The following is a 17,328-nucleotide window of genomic DNA, read 5'->3' as shown; positions in this document are numbered from 1 at the left end:
CTGAACTCCCCACAGTGTATAGGGAATGCTATAGGAATATGGGTCACAGGAGTGCACAGCACTTACTGTCAGGGGCAGAAGGACTGTCCAGGCGCAGTTCCATTGGAATTTCCAGCTTGTTCTTCAGCATCAAGGCTGAGCGCACTGTTATCACCTTCCGGGCACTCCCCTCCATGGTGACTTCAAACACCACACGAACTGGAGGCAATGAAGAAAACTGGAAGATATTTAAAAGCATTAAAAAGCTCAGGTAATGAATATATCTAGCAGAGGGACACCTCCATTATGAAGCACTAACTGCTGGAGAAAAATTTGCCAATTGAGTCCAACTATGTGCGACTCATAAGGTGTATAAATAGTTTAATGATGGTGGTTTATAATCCTGTACCTCTTCCTCAAAGCACAGTAAAATTATGAAAAAGCAATTCCACATACCAGTAACTCTATTATCTTTCTCAAAATAATCCAAGTTCAAATAAGAGCAATATGGATCCTAAGAGAAGAACTTTATACACCATCTCACTATTACATTATTTAATGAATCCATGGAGTTTGCAGTCTAAGCCTCATATAATTACCAGTCACTCATCATTCCTATCTGTCAAAACTGAAAAATAAGTTGGAGCTTTCTTAGCATATTCATACTTTGTTCATTCATAGCTGCCCTTCTGCTGTGGTGTTTTACCTTCTACACTGCACAAAGTCATTGCCACTTTGATCCTGAAAACAACATTTAGTATATGTTTACATACTAGAATTTATATACTGGAATTTAAAACCCATTTTTCAAACATTTATACTGGTGAGGAATGGTAAATCATAAATATTTGTTCTGATTTGAAAGTGCATTTTGTTTGCTTAAATTTTCTTTCCTTTCTATTGAAAAGGTTCTAGAAGGATGGGAAAGCCAGTTCACTTGTAGAGTTTCCCTACTCTTACTTAAGTAGCTCTCAAAAAAAAAAAAGAAAATATATACTCACATAGACTTGTGGATGTATTATATTTGTTCTACTTATTGGGCTTCCAAGCTGAGAGGAAAGTAAACAAGAAGGTTAAAGTAGTTCAACTTTTAAGACACTGCTCTCAGCTTTAAAACAGAACTTTACCACAGAAGAATAAACTTTCATCACTTTGTGTTTCTGATCTTCAGTACAGCTTGGAATCATGTCAGAACTGGATTAGCAAAGCCTGTTTGTAATACTGCTTTGCAAAAAAATGAAGCTTAAAGAGGGCTTGTTGTAAAGAAAATGTCTGCAGGAGATGTTGCGAGTTCTCATTAATTTATGATAATCTCATAATTTGCATCATTTTCCTTCAATATTCAAATTACAGAGAGATTATAATTTTTATGCTTCAATATAAAAGTATCAGAAAATTCAAGTAAGAGACCACTGGCTCTTGTCACCAGCATTAAATTAAATTGTGCTTCATATCAAAAAGATCTCAACCTCCTATTGCCCAGTGCTCAACAACTTCCAGTAGCTAGTCTCAAAATATAGTCTTGAAATCCACAAGACCATTTTTATTAGTGAGCCTCCACCAAATGCCAGCCTGCTGATTATTACAACTGCATTTTCCCTTCATGACAAGTACATTTTGTCTGCAGAGCAACATACTTAAAAACCAATCTCTAGGCTTACAGGAAATTGCCAGTGTTGTTTATTTTAAGCAAATTAAATACATGAAAAGCATTCCTGCAATAAAAGAAATAAAAGTAGCTGCTGAAATGCTGGGCTGATTTAAAGCTCAGTCTCCACAAGTGCATGGCCTGTCACTAATACATTCATTCTGGCCCTGGAAGCTCTGCCTGCCAAGCACAGATTGAATGCTGACTGCTCTGGCTCTGGCTTGGTTACACAGTTAGGAACCCAGCATCTCCAAGCTCTCCCAGTCCAGGCTAACTGGAAAGAGGACAATCTCATACAGCAGATGCTTTTAGATCAAAATCTTGCAGACATCATTACTCCTAATTTTCTTTTAAAACACTCAAAATCAGAACTTACAGTAGAAGAGGAGGAATTCTTATCTGGTGCAGCATATCGGAAATATGTTCCAACTTTGTCTACGGACACCGGACTCACTTCTTCCCAGCCATTTACTCTCACTTGCAACTGATGAATCCTTAGATCATGTGTGTGCCTACCAGGTTAGATCAAGTTAAATTACTATTAAGCATTATTATACAGACTAAATACCAAACAGTTAAAACCAAAAACATCCCCTGGATTCTATTTAAAGAATCCTACTGAAGCATTAAAAAAATCTCAAGAGTTTTCCCATTTCACAGATAGATGGACCTGATTTTATGTTTAATTACTCCACCTTTCCCAAGGAACACACAGACACATAACTATGTTGCAAATATAAAAGCGTGCTACATATTTGTTAACAAACTCTAGTCCTTACCTCTGATAACAACCAACACTGCCCCAATAAGTCCTTTAAAATAAAGGACATTGATTTGTAACTGAAGCCCCCAAGTCCTTCTAAAAGCTTACAATGATCCAACTCACATATAGGAATAGCTGCCACAACAGCACTAGTTGCTGCTTTACCAGAGAAATTATAATTTCACTCCATATAGGATATTAAAAATAGAAACTAAACATTAACAGTAGATTTTACAGAAATCCACTTTTAATGTGACACCTGCCAGTGCCCTCACAACTGTGAACCTGTGTGTTCCACATAGGAGACTGTCAGAACACCTCATGGCCTGGTCCCTTCACCTGTGTCTGAGTTTCCCTCTGGTTTCAAACTCAAACGGAACCTCTTCCCCAGTGATAACCTCTTGCCATTCACTGACATTATGGGCATCACCCAGCAACGTCCCGTTTTCCTCAGGAACAACACCTGGACTCCCACTATGAGACAGCGCAGCCCTGTGAAGAGAATCACAGCATTTTACAAAATGATTACTTCAAGTTGCAAGTGCTTTTTAGTCTTCCTCAGTCCTGCAGTGAACATATGCATGCCATGAATGTACTTGACTGGTTTCCACATTCTGCTAGGTCTCTTGAAAAAAAAAAACCTTTTTTGTTTAACAATAAAACTATCTCTGTGTCAAAGAAGAGGCTCTTAACTGAGTAAAACTGGGAGCTGCCTACATGTGTCTGCGAAACAAAAGCACTGAACCAGCAGAGATTGGCTGACGTGGAAGAGGAGCCACACAAATGTGTCTGAAGTGATCCCCAAAGAGCTCCTTACCGGGTTGGGGTTGTAGTCAGGGTGGCAAACCAGAGAGTGCACCCAGTGTGATTCCTCAGAGCAAAGGGGACAAACGGCTGCCTGCGCTTTGGGGTCTTCATTTCAGCTACAAAACAGAACACAGACTTGTCTGAATGCCCATGAGAAACATTCATCAGATGTTTATGTGGGATGAGATACATGGCTGGAGAACCACAACCTGCACTAACTAAAAACAAAGAAACAGGACATCAGATTATCTACAAAATTTTTTACAATTAGCAACTGCTACAGAAACGGAACAAAACTAACAGACATTCTTCCCCTACATCAATCCCCCTTGGAACTGAGCTTAATCTACATGTTATTCTGTTTCTTTATATCAAGTCTTATAAAATACTATGCCTTCAGTTACACCCAACATGTAGAAAATCTAACTAAAAACTCAAGCATAATCAGAAACCTTTTATGTGCATGCAAATGCTCATGAAATACTAAACACACATTCACTTATAATTAAGATTTATGCTGTATTTAATGTGACAAATACAGGGTTAGCCAGTATTCCCTTTAAAGGGACTTTTATTGTCAAAGCCTGAATAAGTGGAAGTATTTTCCCTATACAGGATAAAGCCTACTGAAATATGGAAAATAATTTGAGAGCAACCAAAGGCAATCTGGTTTTGTTAAACTGCTGGGACAGCAAAACACCAGAAGATACTTCTCCCATGTTCAACTTTTTCTAAGCACAAATTTCTAACAGGCACACAAATGCTACCCTCATGTTCCACACTGCAGTGCATGAAATCTGTGAAAATACTTACTGAGTTTGGACACAGAAAAAAACCCTGTCAAAGTCCAGTAACTTACTTTAAAAGGAAAATAAATGGCTGCTACCTCAATGCACAACATCTTTGGTATGAGAGAAGTGGAAAGAAGGCACACACAATAAATCAGCTGCTTAAGGAAAAGGTAAGACAGAAATCTCTTCCCCAGGCCTGATTTGAAGTCACTCCAAAAGGTTTCCAGAGGCAAGGTTTCATTCCAAGGTTTCCAGGGGTGATTTGGGGAGGGCAGGAAAGTTTTTGAAGGAGTTACGGATCATGACAGACAACTTTCTGTCAGATCAACAAATCCCTATGTACCCTCACATTGTCCATGGAGACTTAAATCTGATCTAAAGCTTACAGAGAAAGTTATTTCCAATTAAATAGCAAGAAGATGAAATCCTTGAAAATCAAAACTCTGATTTTTGCCAAAAGCAAATACATGTTTTTAGTGTTGAGTTTCAGTTTATATAATGTTTTGGCTAGCCCAGGTTCTGCAAATTCAGACAAGAAGCCAAATGAACTTTTACTCTGGTGTTTAATCTATTGCCAGTTTATCTTTGAGGACTTCTATAAAAGGATTTTTGGGACTATGGCCTGATTTTCAAAAGAAATGTAAAAGTTGTATTTTGAGACTACTGCCTGAAAAAAAAGACTATCATTACCAGGAGAACTTTTTAATAATTAATTTAGTAATTTAGCTGCAAACTCTACTAAAAGCCAAGCAATGAATATTAGATGTTTTGCCACTTGTTTGATTTTGGGGGAAAAGAAACCACAGAAAATATTTCCGAAAAATAAATCCAAAATTTTCCATTTTGTTTTTTCTTTAAACTCAGAGAAAATATTTCTAATGGGACTTGAACAGGAAACAGATGTAGATTTCTAGAAAGTTTTCTGTCCTCCCATCCATTAACTTTTCTATAGGGCTATATATTTATGAAGTATGCTATTTGTCTTCCATAATGTCAAAAAATGAAAAATCTTACTTTATACTGCATGGTTTTGCCCAAAACCTGTCCTGTCAAATAGAACTCAAACAAATTAACGAATTATTTATTAGGAATGCTTTACTTCCTAATGCTTACTGAAAACAGCCTGTGCTTCTAAAGTATCTGAAAGATTTAAGTACCTACATATGCTAAATTAGGCATAAATATGTATATTGAACATAATGGTGGATATTTTTAGACTACAAATTAAATATTGAGATATTATTATGCTATTGGTAATCCCACTGTATTCTCCCTCTAGAAGAGGGACACTGAATAGTCAATAATTCACACAGCCTTCCTCACAGTTTTCCTACATTGGGTTATATTTCTCCACTCTTTCCTGAAGAACCCAGAGAATGACACGATGAAATACTAAATTTATCAGATTAAAGAAAAGTAGCTGTTGTATTGTTTGGCTTGAGGGTTTTTCAGTTTTGATTATTTTTAAATATAGAGGCCAATCTACCAGCAAGTCCCACATACAGCACAGTATTTATTGTGCAAGAGCCTTCCAAAGAAGAAAACCACCTTTTGGTGTCTGTGTGCTGTACAGTACCTCTAGCATAGATCTGATGCTCTAGGTTAGTCAAACTGGCTGTACTCCTAGTTCTAAGGTAGACAAGAGGGAGGCCTGGCAGACAGGAAAGACAAAGTCAGCAGGTAAGAAAATCCACACAAATACAAGTAGATCTTCCCCTGCATGCATAAGGGAAGATACACATCATGCAGTTATGAGTCTCTATTTGTTTGCTTACACTAAGCTGGCATTTGAATTGATAAAATTTGTTTCAGAAGGAACTCTGGGAGAAAATAATCTGAAAAGACCTGCCACACATCGAGAGCTATTACTCAGGTGATTATTTTACAAAGAAAAAAGTATTTTTTTCCGGAAACTCATATATTTAGGTCTTTGGGGTACAGAAAGAAAAAGATCCTCTCTGAACTGCACACAGCCAAAAATCAACACTCTGATTTAATCCTTGACATGAGAGTCACTCATTAACTGAGCGTGGCAGACAGAAAGGAAGCAGAACTAGCAGTGCAAAGCTCTTAATCAAAGCTAAGCACCCAGAAAGCTTTTTGTTTTAAAATAATTGAACATAATTGAACAGAAAACAGCTTTTTTGTCTTTTTTTTTTTTTTTTTGCCAAACATATCTAACAAATCACTGTATTCTGTGAAGTCAAAATACTTTTGTTTGTAATACATTAGACAGATGATCGTGTGTGTGTCAGGTCTGTTTCAAATAAAGTGTGATTAATGACCAACATACTCTGCCCAAAACATGGGGGATCCACCGAAGAACCCATCCAGTCTTCTGAGCTGATTACATTCACTTCTTTGTCCTGTTTACAGTAATCTTCCATCCAGGACTGCTTGGTACATGTGTATTGCTCTAGAGGAATGTAAGCACAGACAGCCAGTGTCTTCAAGGTGGCAGTAAACAAAGTCATTGGAAAGTGTGTTCAATTCATCACACTCAAGTTACTTCACTTTAACAGCAGAAGTTGCATTTCGCTGCTTTTTCTCCGAGTTACATAAGTTAAAGACAAACAACAGCTCATAAAATCACAGCAGTGTCTTAAAAAAATATATATATCCCTAAGATTTTTATTTTTTAAAAAAACCATCAGTGGAATTTCATGTTCTTAAGATACTCCTATGTCAATCTAAGAGCTCTCCCTGCCGAGGCAATTAACCTTAAATATTTTCATGCTAGAACTACTTCCTAGGGGTTTTGGGGTTTGCTTTGTTTTAAGAGGCATATACACATTCTTGCATAAATATCAAGACACCAATTGAGTCCTCTGGCACAACATTAATCACAAACCAGCCTCACAACATATTATCACTGCTTTTAAAAAGCACTATCTTAGGAATCATTGATTTGCTTCTCCTCCTCCCACCCTGTTCCCCCTCTTTCTAACAACCCCCCAGGTTCTCCTGGGGAGAGAAAGACCAAGGAGGGCTTTTCTGTTACATCTACAAGCTCAGCTGATGGCATTTTTTTTTACTGTGCCCACCAAATAATTCTGAATGAGCAAGAATATTCCTGGGAAAGGCACACAATTGGAACCCCACAATGCAGAAGCTCACATGAAATTGGAGTTACTGACAAACAAAATATTTTGATTTCCAAATGTGGGTCATCAACAGCTCAGGTGCTCAGAGACTGAAGAAGAGAAATGAGTAGCTCCCCACTACACCTGTCAATGTGCTGAAAAATGATGAGCTTATCAAAATATTTTTAAGCCCTATGAAGTACAGAAAGCTTTAGATGAAAGCCTGCTTCTGATTAAAAATAAATTTCAAATACTATACAAATCTGATAGAATTCATATGACCAAAGAAAGAATTCCTACTAACCTCTAACATATGCAGCTCATGTCTTTACACTTTCACAACATCTGATGGAACATAGGCTGCCTAAACACACACCTGGTACGGTATCCTGGAAAGTATGGAGGGACTTGGGCCAATCCCACTTCCTCCACGGGATGCCAGCAGCACTTTAATTAAAGGTGTCTGTCATTTTCAGTAGTGAAAACCAGACTGCAGAGTGCTGCTCTCAGGGAATATTCCCACATACCTATGAGAACAGAGGTAATGTTTATATCCAGGCGTGGTTTGGCCTTCACTTCCAGCTTCAGGCGGGAAGGCTGGAGGCGGCTGGAAGCTTCTTGTTGCCAAGACACCGAGCACGGCCACGGCTCAATAAATGGCTCCCAACCTGAGGGAAACACAAACCATCATCTTTGCCACACTCATGGAGGCCACACTGGCTTCCACGGCCTCCACTGGAATGCTCTTGACATATTTAATAATGCAACTTTCATAATTAGATCCTTACTTTTAATCTGTATTCAAGATGAAGCCGCAAGCCTATGGATTTAATTTAATACCTAATACAAGTTTGGTCCAGCTCCTCCATTTAGACCATGTATACTGTATGTAGGGTCTTGCAGAAATATCTTACTTCCAATTGAAGCACTAGAAGGCAACTACTGCTCTATATTTAAGCTAGCTGGAATTAAGCTCTCAAATAGCTTTGCAAATGATTTTCACACAATTATACATTAAGTTGGCAATTATTCAGTATCTCAAAAGATAAAGGTCTAGAAGCTATTAAAAAAATCACCCTATGTATTTTTAAAAACAAAGAATTTTTTAAAACCAAAAAATACCCTTGTTATCGACAGATAATTCCTGAGTGCTTGTCACCAGTGAAATTTAGAAATTTAGTTTCTAAGTTAAAAAAGCCCACACAACTAGATTATTTCTTTTGTCAGTATCTGGCCTGTATTGAGGCCTTTCTTTTTTGCATCTAAAACATAAATTGTGATCGTCTTCTTATGTTAATCCTTTGTTCTTCAGCCTAATCACCTGCCTGCACATGATTTTCCTTCCTGAAATACATAATAAACTGAATCCACCAAACAATTAAAGAGAAGAGAGAAGAGAATGCAGAGGCAGCTTTTTATAAAACTGTTATTTTGCTGGATAACCATTTTATGCAATTCCATTTGAAAACCTGAGTGCCACTTTGATATCTGCCAAATCTCCACTTTCCACATCCCTCCAAATGATCTCAAATCAGAATATCCTGTCTAGGATCACACTGTCTCACACACACAGTCCCAAAAATCAACCTTTCCCTATTCCCTTAGAGGCATTTCATAGTGGGTAAACTTCAGGCTCCTGTGGTAGGAAAGGTTGTTTCCTGAACTTAAATAAGAAAACAACAACCCCCTAGGTATTTCACCTGAAAGCTCACGGTTGTAATAATCTCCAGAGAGGGTAAAATGAGCGTAGCCTTCAGGGCTGGTTCTCAAATGCTGGAGAAAATTCAAACCTGTGGGAAAAAAAAAAGTGAAATTTAAACTAATGCAAAACAATCAAGCTTCCTGATTTTGTGAACGGTCAAGTAAGCAATGGAAGGTTTTGTCTTGTCTTTTAAACTGAAATGGTACAAAAAGCTTATCATAATACTCTTCTAATAACATTTGCAGACAGCCACACCTTACAATACAGAGCCTCCCTATGATTCTGCTCAGGACAGATTTCATTTGTTATGTGATGTAAAAAGGGGAAACCAGAATCTTAACCCTACAAAGACTGCAATCTTAAAACCAAAACTTAACCCAAACAGAAATAAAGAAAAAGGAACCCCCAATATCCCACACAACCACCACCAAGACACTGTCAGTTGAAATTTGACAGGTCCTGACAAACAAGAGCATGATGCTGAACACACCCAGAACTGACAATCATTTTATGCCAAGGCAGAACCAGATACTCACATGAAAATGTTATTTCAGCCAGGGGAACATCACAGTCCATGCAGTCATCTATAAAGCAGATGCAGATACTTTCTGCCTTTATTTCCACTCCAGAGATGAACTGGAAAGGCACAATCCCTTGGCTATCTCGACCAGAAGTCTGGGAAACTGATTTCAGAGGTTCAGCATTCTTAAACAACCAACTTGCTGCTTTTTTCAAGTCACCTTAGATAAAAGCAAACAACCAATCAATCATCATCTACTTTCTCAAAGACATGTACTTAGTAAAAATCATATAGAAGAAAACTAACTCCCTCTCTCTTAAGAAAATATTCTCAACAATACTTGAATATGCTCTATTTTGTAACATAAATATGAGGAGATTATAAAGACATTGGTATAGCCTAAGAGTAAGAAATGTGTTTTGAAGTTTGCAAATGCAATAAAAATCTGTAACATTATGCATGCCAATATATAAGGTGGGAAGTATGATAGTGCTGAAGGAAAAAAGAATCACTTGTGTAAAGCTTTGCTTCCTTTTCATGTACTGCATGTAGAACTAGAGAAATATGATTTTTAAAGGGAGAGATGAAAACACGTGCTCTCAAGAGGAAGAGATGTAGAATAGCAAGAAATTGGCGCACCATAAAAATTACCAACCTGAACACAACCAAAACTCCCAAACAAAAATTCTCTAATGCACCCCACACATGACATCCCAAAGGGCAGAAAGAATCCTTGGGGGGTGGATTTTACACAGTAGCACAACAGGGAAAAAGAATGTCTAAGACTACAGGCCAGCACAGAGCCAAAGATGTTCTAAAGAAGGAAACAGTGCCTGTGCATAACCTGACAGTCTAAAGGCTTTACTTAATTGCAATTAAGGTAATATGAACAATGTGCAAACCCCTGCTAAGAATATCTGATGTTACCTTGGCAGATCAAAAGAGCTTTACGACAATCTTCCATGCTGAATCCCAGCTCCTGGAGGCGAGCCAGCTGGACTTCTGGAATTAACAGTTAACCAGGCATAAATCCTTGACAGTTATCTACTTATTTTCATTTCTAAAATCAAGATACATCTGTACAAAAAATGGGGGCTTGTTTGTTTAAGATTGCAACTATAGCAAAAACACATGATTCAGCCCTGCTTTTATGTTTTTTATAGTCTCATCAGGACAGTGCCATTATTATGTTCCAACCAACAAAGGCTCTTACACCATGAAGATACCAACATCTTTTGTGTTAAGCATATAGATTAGCTTCACCTAGCAGAAACCTCCCTTAGATATAAGGAATGGCTTCACTCCAACAGTGAAAAACATACCAAGAACAGGATCCAGCACACGTTTGGATACATCTCTGGTTTCATGTGCCAAGGAGTTCTCATGCCCCGGGGCTGAACTGGAGGGATCAGCAGCATTCCCAGCACTTGAGTCAGGCAGAGCTGCACTTGTCTGTTGGGGAATTGACTTTGCAATCGCCAAGAAGAGTTGAACATCATTGTAGGACAGTCTGATATCCAGGGCTTGCAACTGAATCTAAATGAAAAATGAGAACATAAGATTTACTTGCCTTTTTCTAAACATTTTTTAAAAATACTTCAGATATTAATAAAGCTTTTCCCAAAGGAAGACAAAATTTAGTGTTACAATCTGATCACCATGCTGTTTTAAAGATCCAATAATAAATTTATCAAACTTGTTATTATTTACCAACAACCAAAAGCATTACATCTCAGGGAAAAGAAGTTTTACTTTGATATAATGGTAAAAAAAGTCTTTCAACATAATTCCCCTCTAATACGTCCTAACAATTAGAAACAGAAAATACAGAAAATTATAATTTCCTTTGAAGTATTAGTAACTATCTAACACCATCAGCTTACATAATCAGCCCATTTCTTTCCCCCACTATTAATCTCTGTAACATATCCTATAAATCTTTCATTACCACTAAGAGCATTTTCTACATGCTTCTTTCTTTTCCATTTCAGGAAAAAGTTACCTTACCCTCTTCTTATGCATTTGAAAGTCTTCTATTGAATCCTTGGGTATAAAAATATCTCTGCTAGTATTTTCCACTGCACAGTTTTATTCAGGCCTTTAATATTACCTCTAGAATAGGAGGAAAATCTTCACTATTGAAAGCATCCAGCAGTCCTGAACCACTTGGGTAGGAAGAATTCCCAATTAGTTCCATATGAATCTGTACTGGATCAATAATTGACAGTGCAGTCTCTTGCTCATTTCCTAACCGGCACGAAAACACCTAAAAATTGTAAATTATTTTTAAAAAACTATGAACTGAGATAACAGACCTGGCAAGAACTAGCAATATTTTGAGTCTACAGTCAAGTCTTACAATGTTTTAACAGAAACAATATAAAACTATTCTCAAAACTGCTGTAAAATGAGAACATTTGATGAGAAACCAACAAACTTCAGAAAGCATCTGTGGACTATTCCTTTTGTATATATATTTATAGTAAAGTATCTTCACAAACTCCTCTAATTTTAGATGTTATACAGAAGCAAATTTATTTTTCTTACCTCAATGCCAAACAAACTGCCAGAGAAAGGACGATCTAACAACTTGGGCTTGTAAGTGAGAACAGTTGTTCCCTTCAGAATAATTGCATTGGTATCAAAGCAGGACATGTCTTCAACAACCACAAATTCAGTTCCTTAACCAAAAGAAAAAAAAAAGAGACAAATAACTAACAGGGCAGTTGGCAATATCATTAAGGTACTTTAGGCATTTGTAGCAGGTTTTTTGATTTCCTTTAATGGAGCTGTCTTTACACCAGCACACAGCTTTTAATGAGAAAAGCTCCTACAAAAGCATCAGAGAAGAGCACATTTACCTGTCACATTAACCTTGACTTCCAGCTGCTTTTCTGCTGTCACAGGGAGCGAGGAACGTTTGGTAACTACTCCACTTTTCACAGTTTTGGGAACAACAGTCGTGTCACTGATGCAGGTTCGCTGCCGGGACGGATGGGGACTTTCCCGCTTCCTGGCATCTCCAGGAGTACATAAAAAGTCATGAACCAGTAACAGCCAGTCAAATATCAGGAACACACGAAGATTGTTCAGAACAACTGTGAAACTGGAGGAATCCTTAGTAGACCTTTTAAGAACAGAGAATCACACAGGTGAACTTTACAACCTCTAAATATTTAAAATCATGCTGACAACTATCAGTATCTAGTAAGATTTATATGGCATTTTATAGGCATATATTTGGTTTATTGTGTCTGGCCTTTAAAATGCATACATATATTTATATATATATATATTTAAACAGATTGAAATTCAACAATTTGCTGTACCCACAGAACCCCAATAGATCTTAACTGCACAAATTCTAAGCCATAATTATACAAGGGATGAATTGAAAAACTAAATGACAGGAAATTTATAAAAGCTCCTTTAACACACTTACGTTATCAAGATTAATTTTCAAAATCTCAAATTTTAAAACTTTTTTTAATTATCATTTTATGTCTGCTGGCTATCAAACCTAACATTCTGTGTGCGAAACTCAGACCTGGCTCCGAGATAAGACGTACAACACAAATTTCCTCTCATACCCTGACAGCATTTTGCAGCACAGGAAGCTGCTTTGTCATCCAGAAAAAATGTCAGCCTGCCTGAGCTCCCAGCATCCCATTCTGAAGGTCTGGCTAGGAGGGATAGAGTGCTTGGCTTCATGATCTGGAATACCAGTTACATTTGATCATGCTAATTGGAAAATCATCTAAGCACTTAAATACCATGAAACAATTTTCAATCCAGCACACTGTGAACTATAAAATCTCCAAAGAACTGTGATGCCTTAGTGGGGAGCAGGCTCTGCCTGAGCTGCTTCCAACAGCAAAAGCCTATAACCCTCCCTGGCTCTCCAGGATATTTCAAGAAGCACCAGCCAGTACAACACTCTCACTGAGTTCTGCCAGCCCTTGCATCTTCTGCCAAAGATGCTCTCACCACTAAAAACAGACCACATGCTGCTGCAGCTGAAATTTAAAATCACAACAGTTGGGAAGAAGATTCCTGAAACTCTCACTCATAAACCAGATTAGGCTGTACTGTGCAAACTCACTAACTGTGTCTAATCTAGCTGCCTACTGACTCAACAGTTCTGTGAAAACCATCTGGGCTTTTTTTAGGGTGTATTTTTTAGTAAATCTCATTTTAGATTTAATCAAATTGAAACATTGGCTTCTTTCTGAACACATTGTTTAGGTACCTAAAACCGTAATGCAGCATTGAAATCTTAAAAAAAAAAATCTCTCAATTGCCAAGTTTCTTTAGCTGGTTTTCATGAAAAAATGGCACTAAAATTTTCTACTGGACTAAAATAATCCACAATTTTTTTTTCTACATTACTCCTGCAATTGTTCCAGAAGGCATTATACTTATATGAGAGTAAAAAAGCTGAGCTTGGTCAGCAAATCTGATCAGAAGTGAAAGCAGTATCTCTAGTCATCTCACCTCACCCTCTTTTTTGATAGTTAACATTCCTCAAAAAAATACCATGCTAGTACAGGTAAATACTGACATTATACTTTATATTCCAAATTTCAATACTAAATTTGATCAAAACAGGTAAAAAACAAACAGGGTAGGCCAGAACATAGAAGAGAATACAGAGATTGTTTTTGAAAGAGGTGTTGTTTCTGTCTGTATTTGATGCTCTCAGAAAACCATGTGTGACACCTGCTGGGAAACAGCTTTTGTGCATCTTACCTTGAAAATTCTATAAACTGGTTTTATGCACACATACAAGTGATAGGCAAGACTTATCAAACTTTAAGCACTACTGATTTTAATAGGTCAAACTTTCATCTGATCCATTACACATTCAAACCTAAATTTTATTGCAATAAGTGGAAAAAAAAATAATCCAACAACTTCTAGAGAATTAATAACTGCAGATTTCAATCTATCAAGTACCACTGATCACCCCAAAAATGTCATCACATTGAAATACAGTGCCCCCAAGTTTATCTACAATAATAACAGATGTATTAAAATCAGGACAATACTGATTATGTCATTATTAAAAACAAATCCCAGAATTACCAACCTGAAATGCAATTCAATCTGGATTGCTCCTGGGCTACTGGTGTTCTTTGATGACTGAAAGATGCAATTGAAGACATTTGGGGGGCCTGTAGCATATTTCTGTCCAGCATAACGAGTGTCAAAGGCCATCATGGAATGAGAGACTAGATTTACAGACTTTGTTCCATCTGAAGAGCTTTCAAAAAGCAACTTGGATTTCTTAAAATCAAACCTGGGACAATAAAAAGCAAAACAACACACCAAAGAGACTTACAGTTTCTTTATTCCTTGGAGTCACTTTACAAGTATGGCACACTGCTGAAATCTTTCATTTAGGTATTTTCTACAACAGCTACAATCATGTCCCATGTCATAGAGACAGAAAGTAGATCTGTACTAAATGTAATAATATTTTCCACTGATAAAAAGCCTTTTGGACTTAAAAAAACCCAACAAGCCAACATACCAGAAATCTGCTTTTTTAACCTTCCCTAGTTTTGCTTTCTTAATTAAAATACTATTTCTTTTGGGCAAGTACTGATTGCTGGACTGTTATTTCAAGGACAACTGAAAAGACAGACCCTATCCTTTGAACAGTGTCATTCCCTTTCATCTTTCAGAGCAGCTCAAACCCTCAGTTTGGTCTCTAATTAAGAAATTCCATTTCACTGCATTATTAAATTGTAATTCCACATATTATTTCTATTCTTGCCCTGTATCTTTCACGTGAGCATAGTATTTAGGACAAGGTATTCAGTATGAGAAGAATGTTCATACCTGGCTAAAGAGCTGCATCCATCTTTTCCCTTTGGATCCATCAGTTCCAGGCTCACATTAACCATGTCAATGAGGAATGACATGGAAGTATACACTTCTCCACTCAAAACTGTCTGAAAGTAGAAAATACCAACATTCTTTTTCAGAGCATCTGTTTAACTTTAATCCCTGAATTAACCTGTATTTCAGAAAAATGTAAACAGCTTTTGTGTGGTGTCTTCTTCTCCAAATTGTTTCATCAATGGTTTCACTAACCATTACTGGGGAAGTGTTACATTTCACAACACTGTGGGCCTTTAACTTAAAAATTACCATTAATCCATTTCACAGTACTGGGCTAGAGCTTCTTTGTCCTTAAAATATTGCTGCCATCAGCAAAATCAGCAACCCCCCCAAGACATTTCAGAGGAATTTCAGCTGCACATAGATGCTCTTACAAGAATTTTTGGATCCTGCAAGTCATAAGGGCGCATGAACTCCTCGATGGGCTCCCCGAGGTTGTTCTCCAGCAGCCCACGGATCAGTTTGTACTTGTTCAGATCCAGAGAGCAGTGCACTGAGGACAGGTTGCCATGGATTGAAATGTCTGCAACAGCATGACTCAGCTCTCTGCAACAAAGAGAAAAAGAGAAAACCTCAGTGTTTCCAGGAGCTCCAACACAGCAGGCAAGACCTTTAGGATACAGCAAAAGGCATCTAAAACACTGCTCTAGGTGACAGCATAAAGTGACCCTGTTTAAACTCACTTGTCCAAATTTCTCTCTACTTTTAACTTCAGTCTGAAGGGCTCTGTCAGCAGGCTCCCTCCTGTCTGCCTCACCAAGTAGGATGGAAAGCTCAAATCTGCACTGGTATCTTCCACAGCCTTGGAATACTCTCTCTGGTATCTTTCAGCAGCAAAGATGTCCATGTCCTGCAGATCAACTACAATGCAGTCTAAGAGGCAGATGTGATCCTCTGCAAGTACACAGGAGATAACACATTAAGGAAGAAAAATAGAATCTGTACAAAACTAGTGCAACCTACTTTTAAAAAGAAATTTAATTTAGTTTTATTTTATTCCACTTTTTTTTATTCATGTTCATCAATATCTATAACTAGCAGATATCAAGCTCATTCACAGGTCAATCTAAATTCCTAATTAGGAGTCCAAGTACACTCCTTGTATGTGTGCAATATGCATCTCAAAACACACCCAATTTGCAGGACTGTTCTTCCAGAAACTGAACTACAACTCCCTAATCCTTAAAGCTGCAAAAATCAGCCTTAAAGCTCAGAAGTCATTTATTCTCCAAACTACAATCTTCAGACCCAGAGCGTCATACCTTTTCAGTGTCACATAAGATCAAAGCAATATGTCACTGTACTATTTCACAAGGCAAAAGAATCTCCATGGGGCTCCTAAGGCTCTGCCATACCTGGGCTCTCAGGGTTTGGGACAACAGGCAGCTTCGATGGCTGTCCTTGCTGCTTGCTCGATGTGCTCACTGCAGGCTCACTCTTCAGCCTAGAAATGTTTGGTCCTGATGACTTTTTCATGACCAACCCTTCTATTGCTAATTTGGACTCATCAGCACTTGTTTTCTTCATGTTGTGTTTTGGGGTTCCCATAGGAGAGGAAAATTGAACCGAATCCTGCTAATGAAAGACATTTTGTAATTAACACTGGATTTTGACTTAAATTCTAAGGAACCAATGCATGAACATTCAAGCTGTAACAAATTACTAGAATGCCAGTATCTTCTGCTGTAGAAAAAATGGCCAAACTTTTCTCCTATAGCCCAAACAGCAGATGAGAACATTGTCTTTGCAACAAAAAAGTTTATTTCAGCAACCTTCCTCAAAAAGCTGTAGAATCTTTTCAATGAGAAACTAATTCAAAAGCAGAGGGTTTTGCATAAAACCAAAAAACTCTCATGTAAATGAAATTAATACCAAAATGGAGGGTAAGACTGTGACAGTATTAAACATTCCTGCAGAATAAAGATTGTTAAATATTTAAAGCTGTTTTTCAGATGATAAAAAAAACATATGCCATTATTTCTGCAAGATCATGTCAACAACTTCTTATTTTATTACAATATGTGAACTAAAACTTCTACACATGCGCATTTTATGCACTTTAAATACTTCAGTTGTCACACCAAAATGTGTCCCAAAATTCTCCTGCAGTTTAAGGTTGGATAAATCC

General features: G+C 37.5%; 1 protein-coding gene across 8 annotated transcripts in view; it reads right to left on the bottom strand.

The window, feature by feature from the left end:
• The window catches only part of VPS13D (vacuolar protein sorting 13 homolog D), a 97,631-nt gene that overhangs the window by 55,764 nt on the left and 24,539 nt on the right, over positions 1-17,328 (bottom strand). For 3 of the 8 annotated variants that reach the window (XR_008434535.1, XM_053962571.1, XM_053962578.1), the window contains 20 exons: positions 16,556-16,775; positions 15,884-16,094; positions 15,575-15,746; positions 15,138-15,250; positions 14,383-14,592; positions 12,155-12,420; positions 11,841-11,974; positions 11,404-11,559; positions 10,616-10,829; positions 10,221-10,295; positions 9,310-9,513; positions 8,772-8,861; positions 7,599-7,739; positions 6,282-6,404; positions 5,565-5,639; positions 3,208-3,313; positions 2,730-2,882; positions 2,004-2,139; positions 981-1,028; positions 67-217 (listed from right to left, as the gene is read on the bottom strand). Coding sequence is in view for 7 of the 8 variants with exons in the window: in XM_053962571.1 (XP_053818546.1) it covers positions 67-217; positions 981-1,028; positions 2,004-2,139; positions 2,730-2,882; positions 3,208-3,313; positions 5,565-5,639; positions 6,282-6,404; positions 7,599-7,739; positions 8,772-8,861; positions 9,310-9,513; positions 10,221-10,295; positions 10,616-10,829; positions 11,404-11,559; positions 11,841-11,974; positions 12,155-12,420; positions 14,383-14,592; positions 15,138-15,250; positions 15,575-15,746; positions 15,884-16,094; positions 16,556-16,775 (2,998 nt within the window). In the remaining variant the exon portion in view is untranslated. The remainder of the gene's footprint in view (positions 1-66; positions 218-980; positions 1,029-2,003; positions 2,140-2,729; positions 2,883-3,207; positions 3,314-5,564; positions 5,640-6,281; positions 6,405-7,598; positions 7,740-8,771; positions 8,862-9,309; positions 9,514-10,220; positions 10,296-10,615; positions 10,830-11,403; positions 11,560-11,840; positions 11,975-12,154; positions 12,421-14,382; positions 14,593-15,137; positions 15,251-15,574; positions 15,747-15,883; positions 16,095-16,555; positions 16,776-17,328) is intronic. The other 5 variants (XM_053962572.1, XM_053962573.1, XM_053962576.1 and 2 more) reach the window with 5 other exon arrangements.

The sequence above is a fragment of the Vidua chalybeata genome, chromosome 22, assembly GCF_026979565.1.
Source record: "Vidua chalybeata isolate OUT-0048 chromosome 22, bVidCha1 merged haplotype, whole genome shotgun sequence".
NCBI classification, from domain to species: Eukaryota; Metazoa; Chordata; class Aves; order Passeriformes; family Viduidae; genus Vidua; species Vidua chalybeata.
This window is presented reverse-complemented; position numbering and strand designations above follow the sequence as displayed.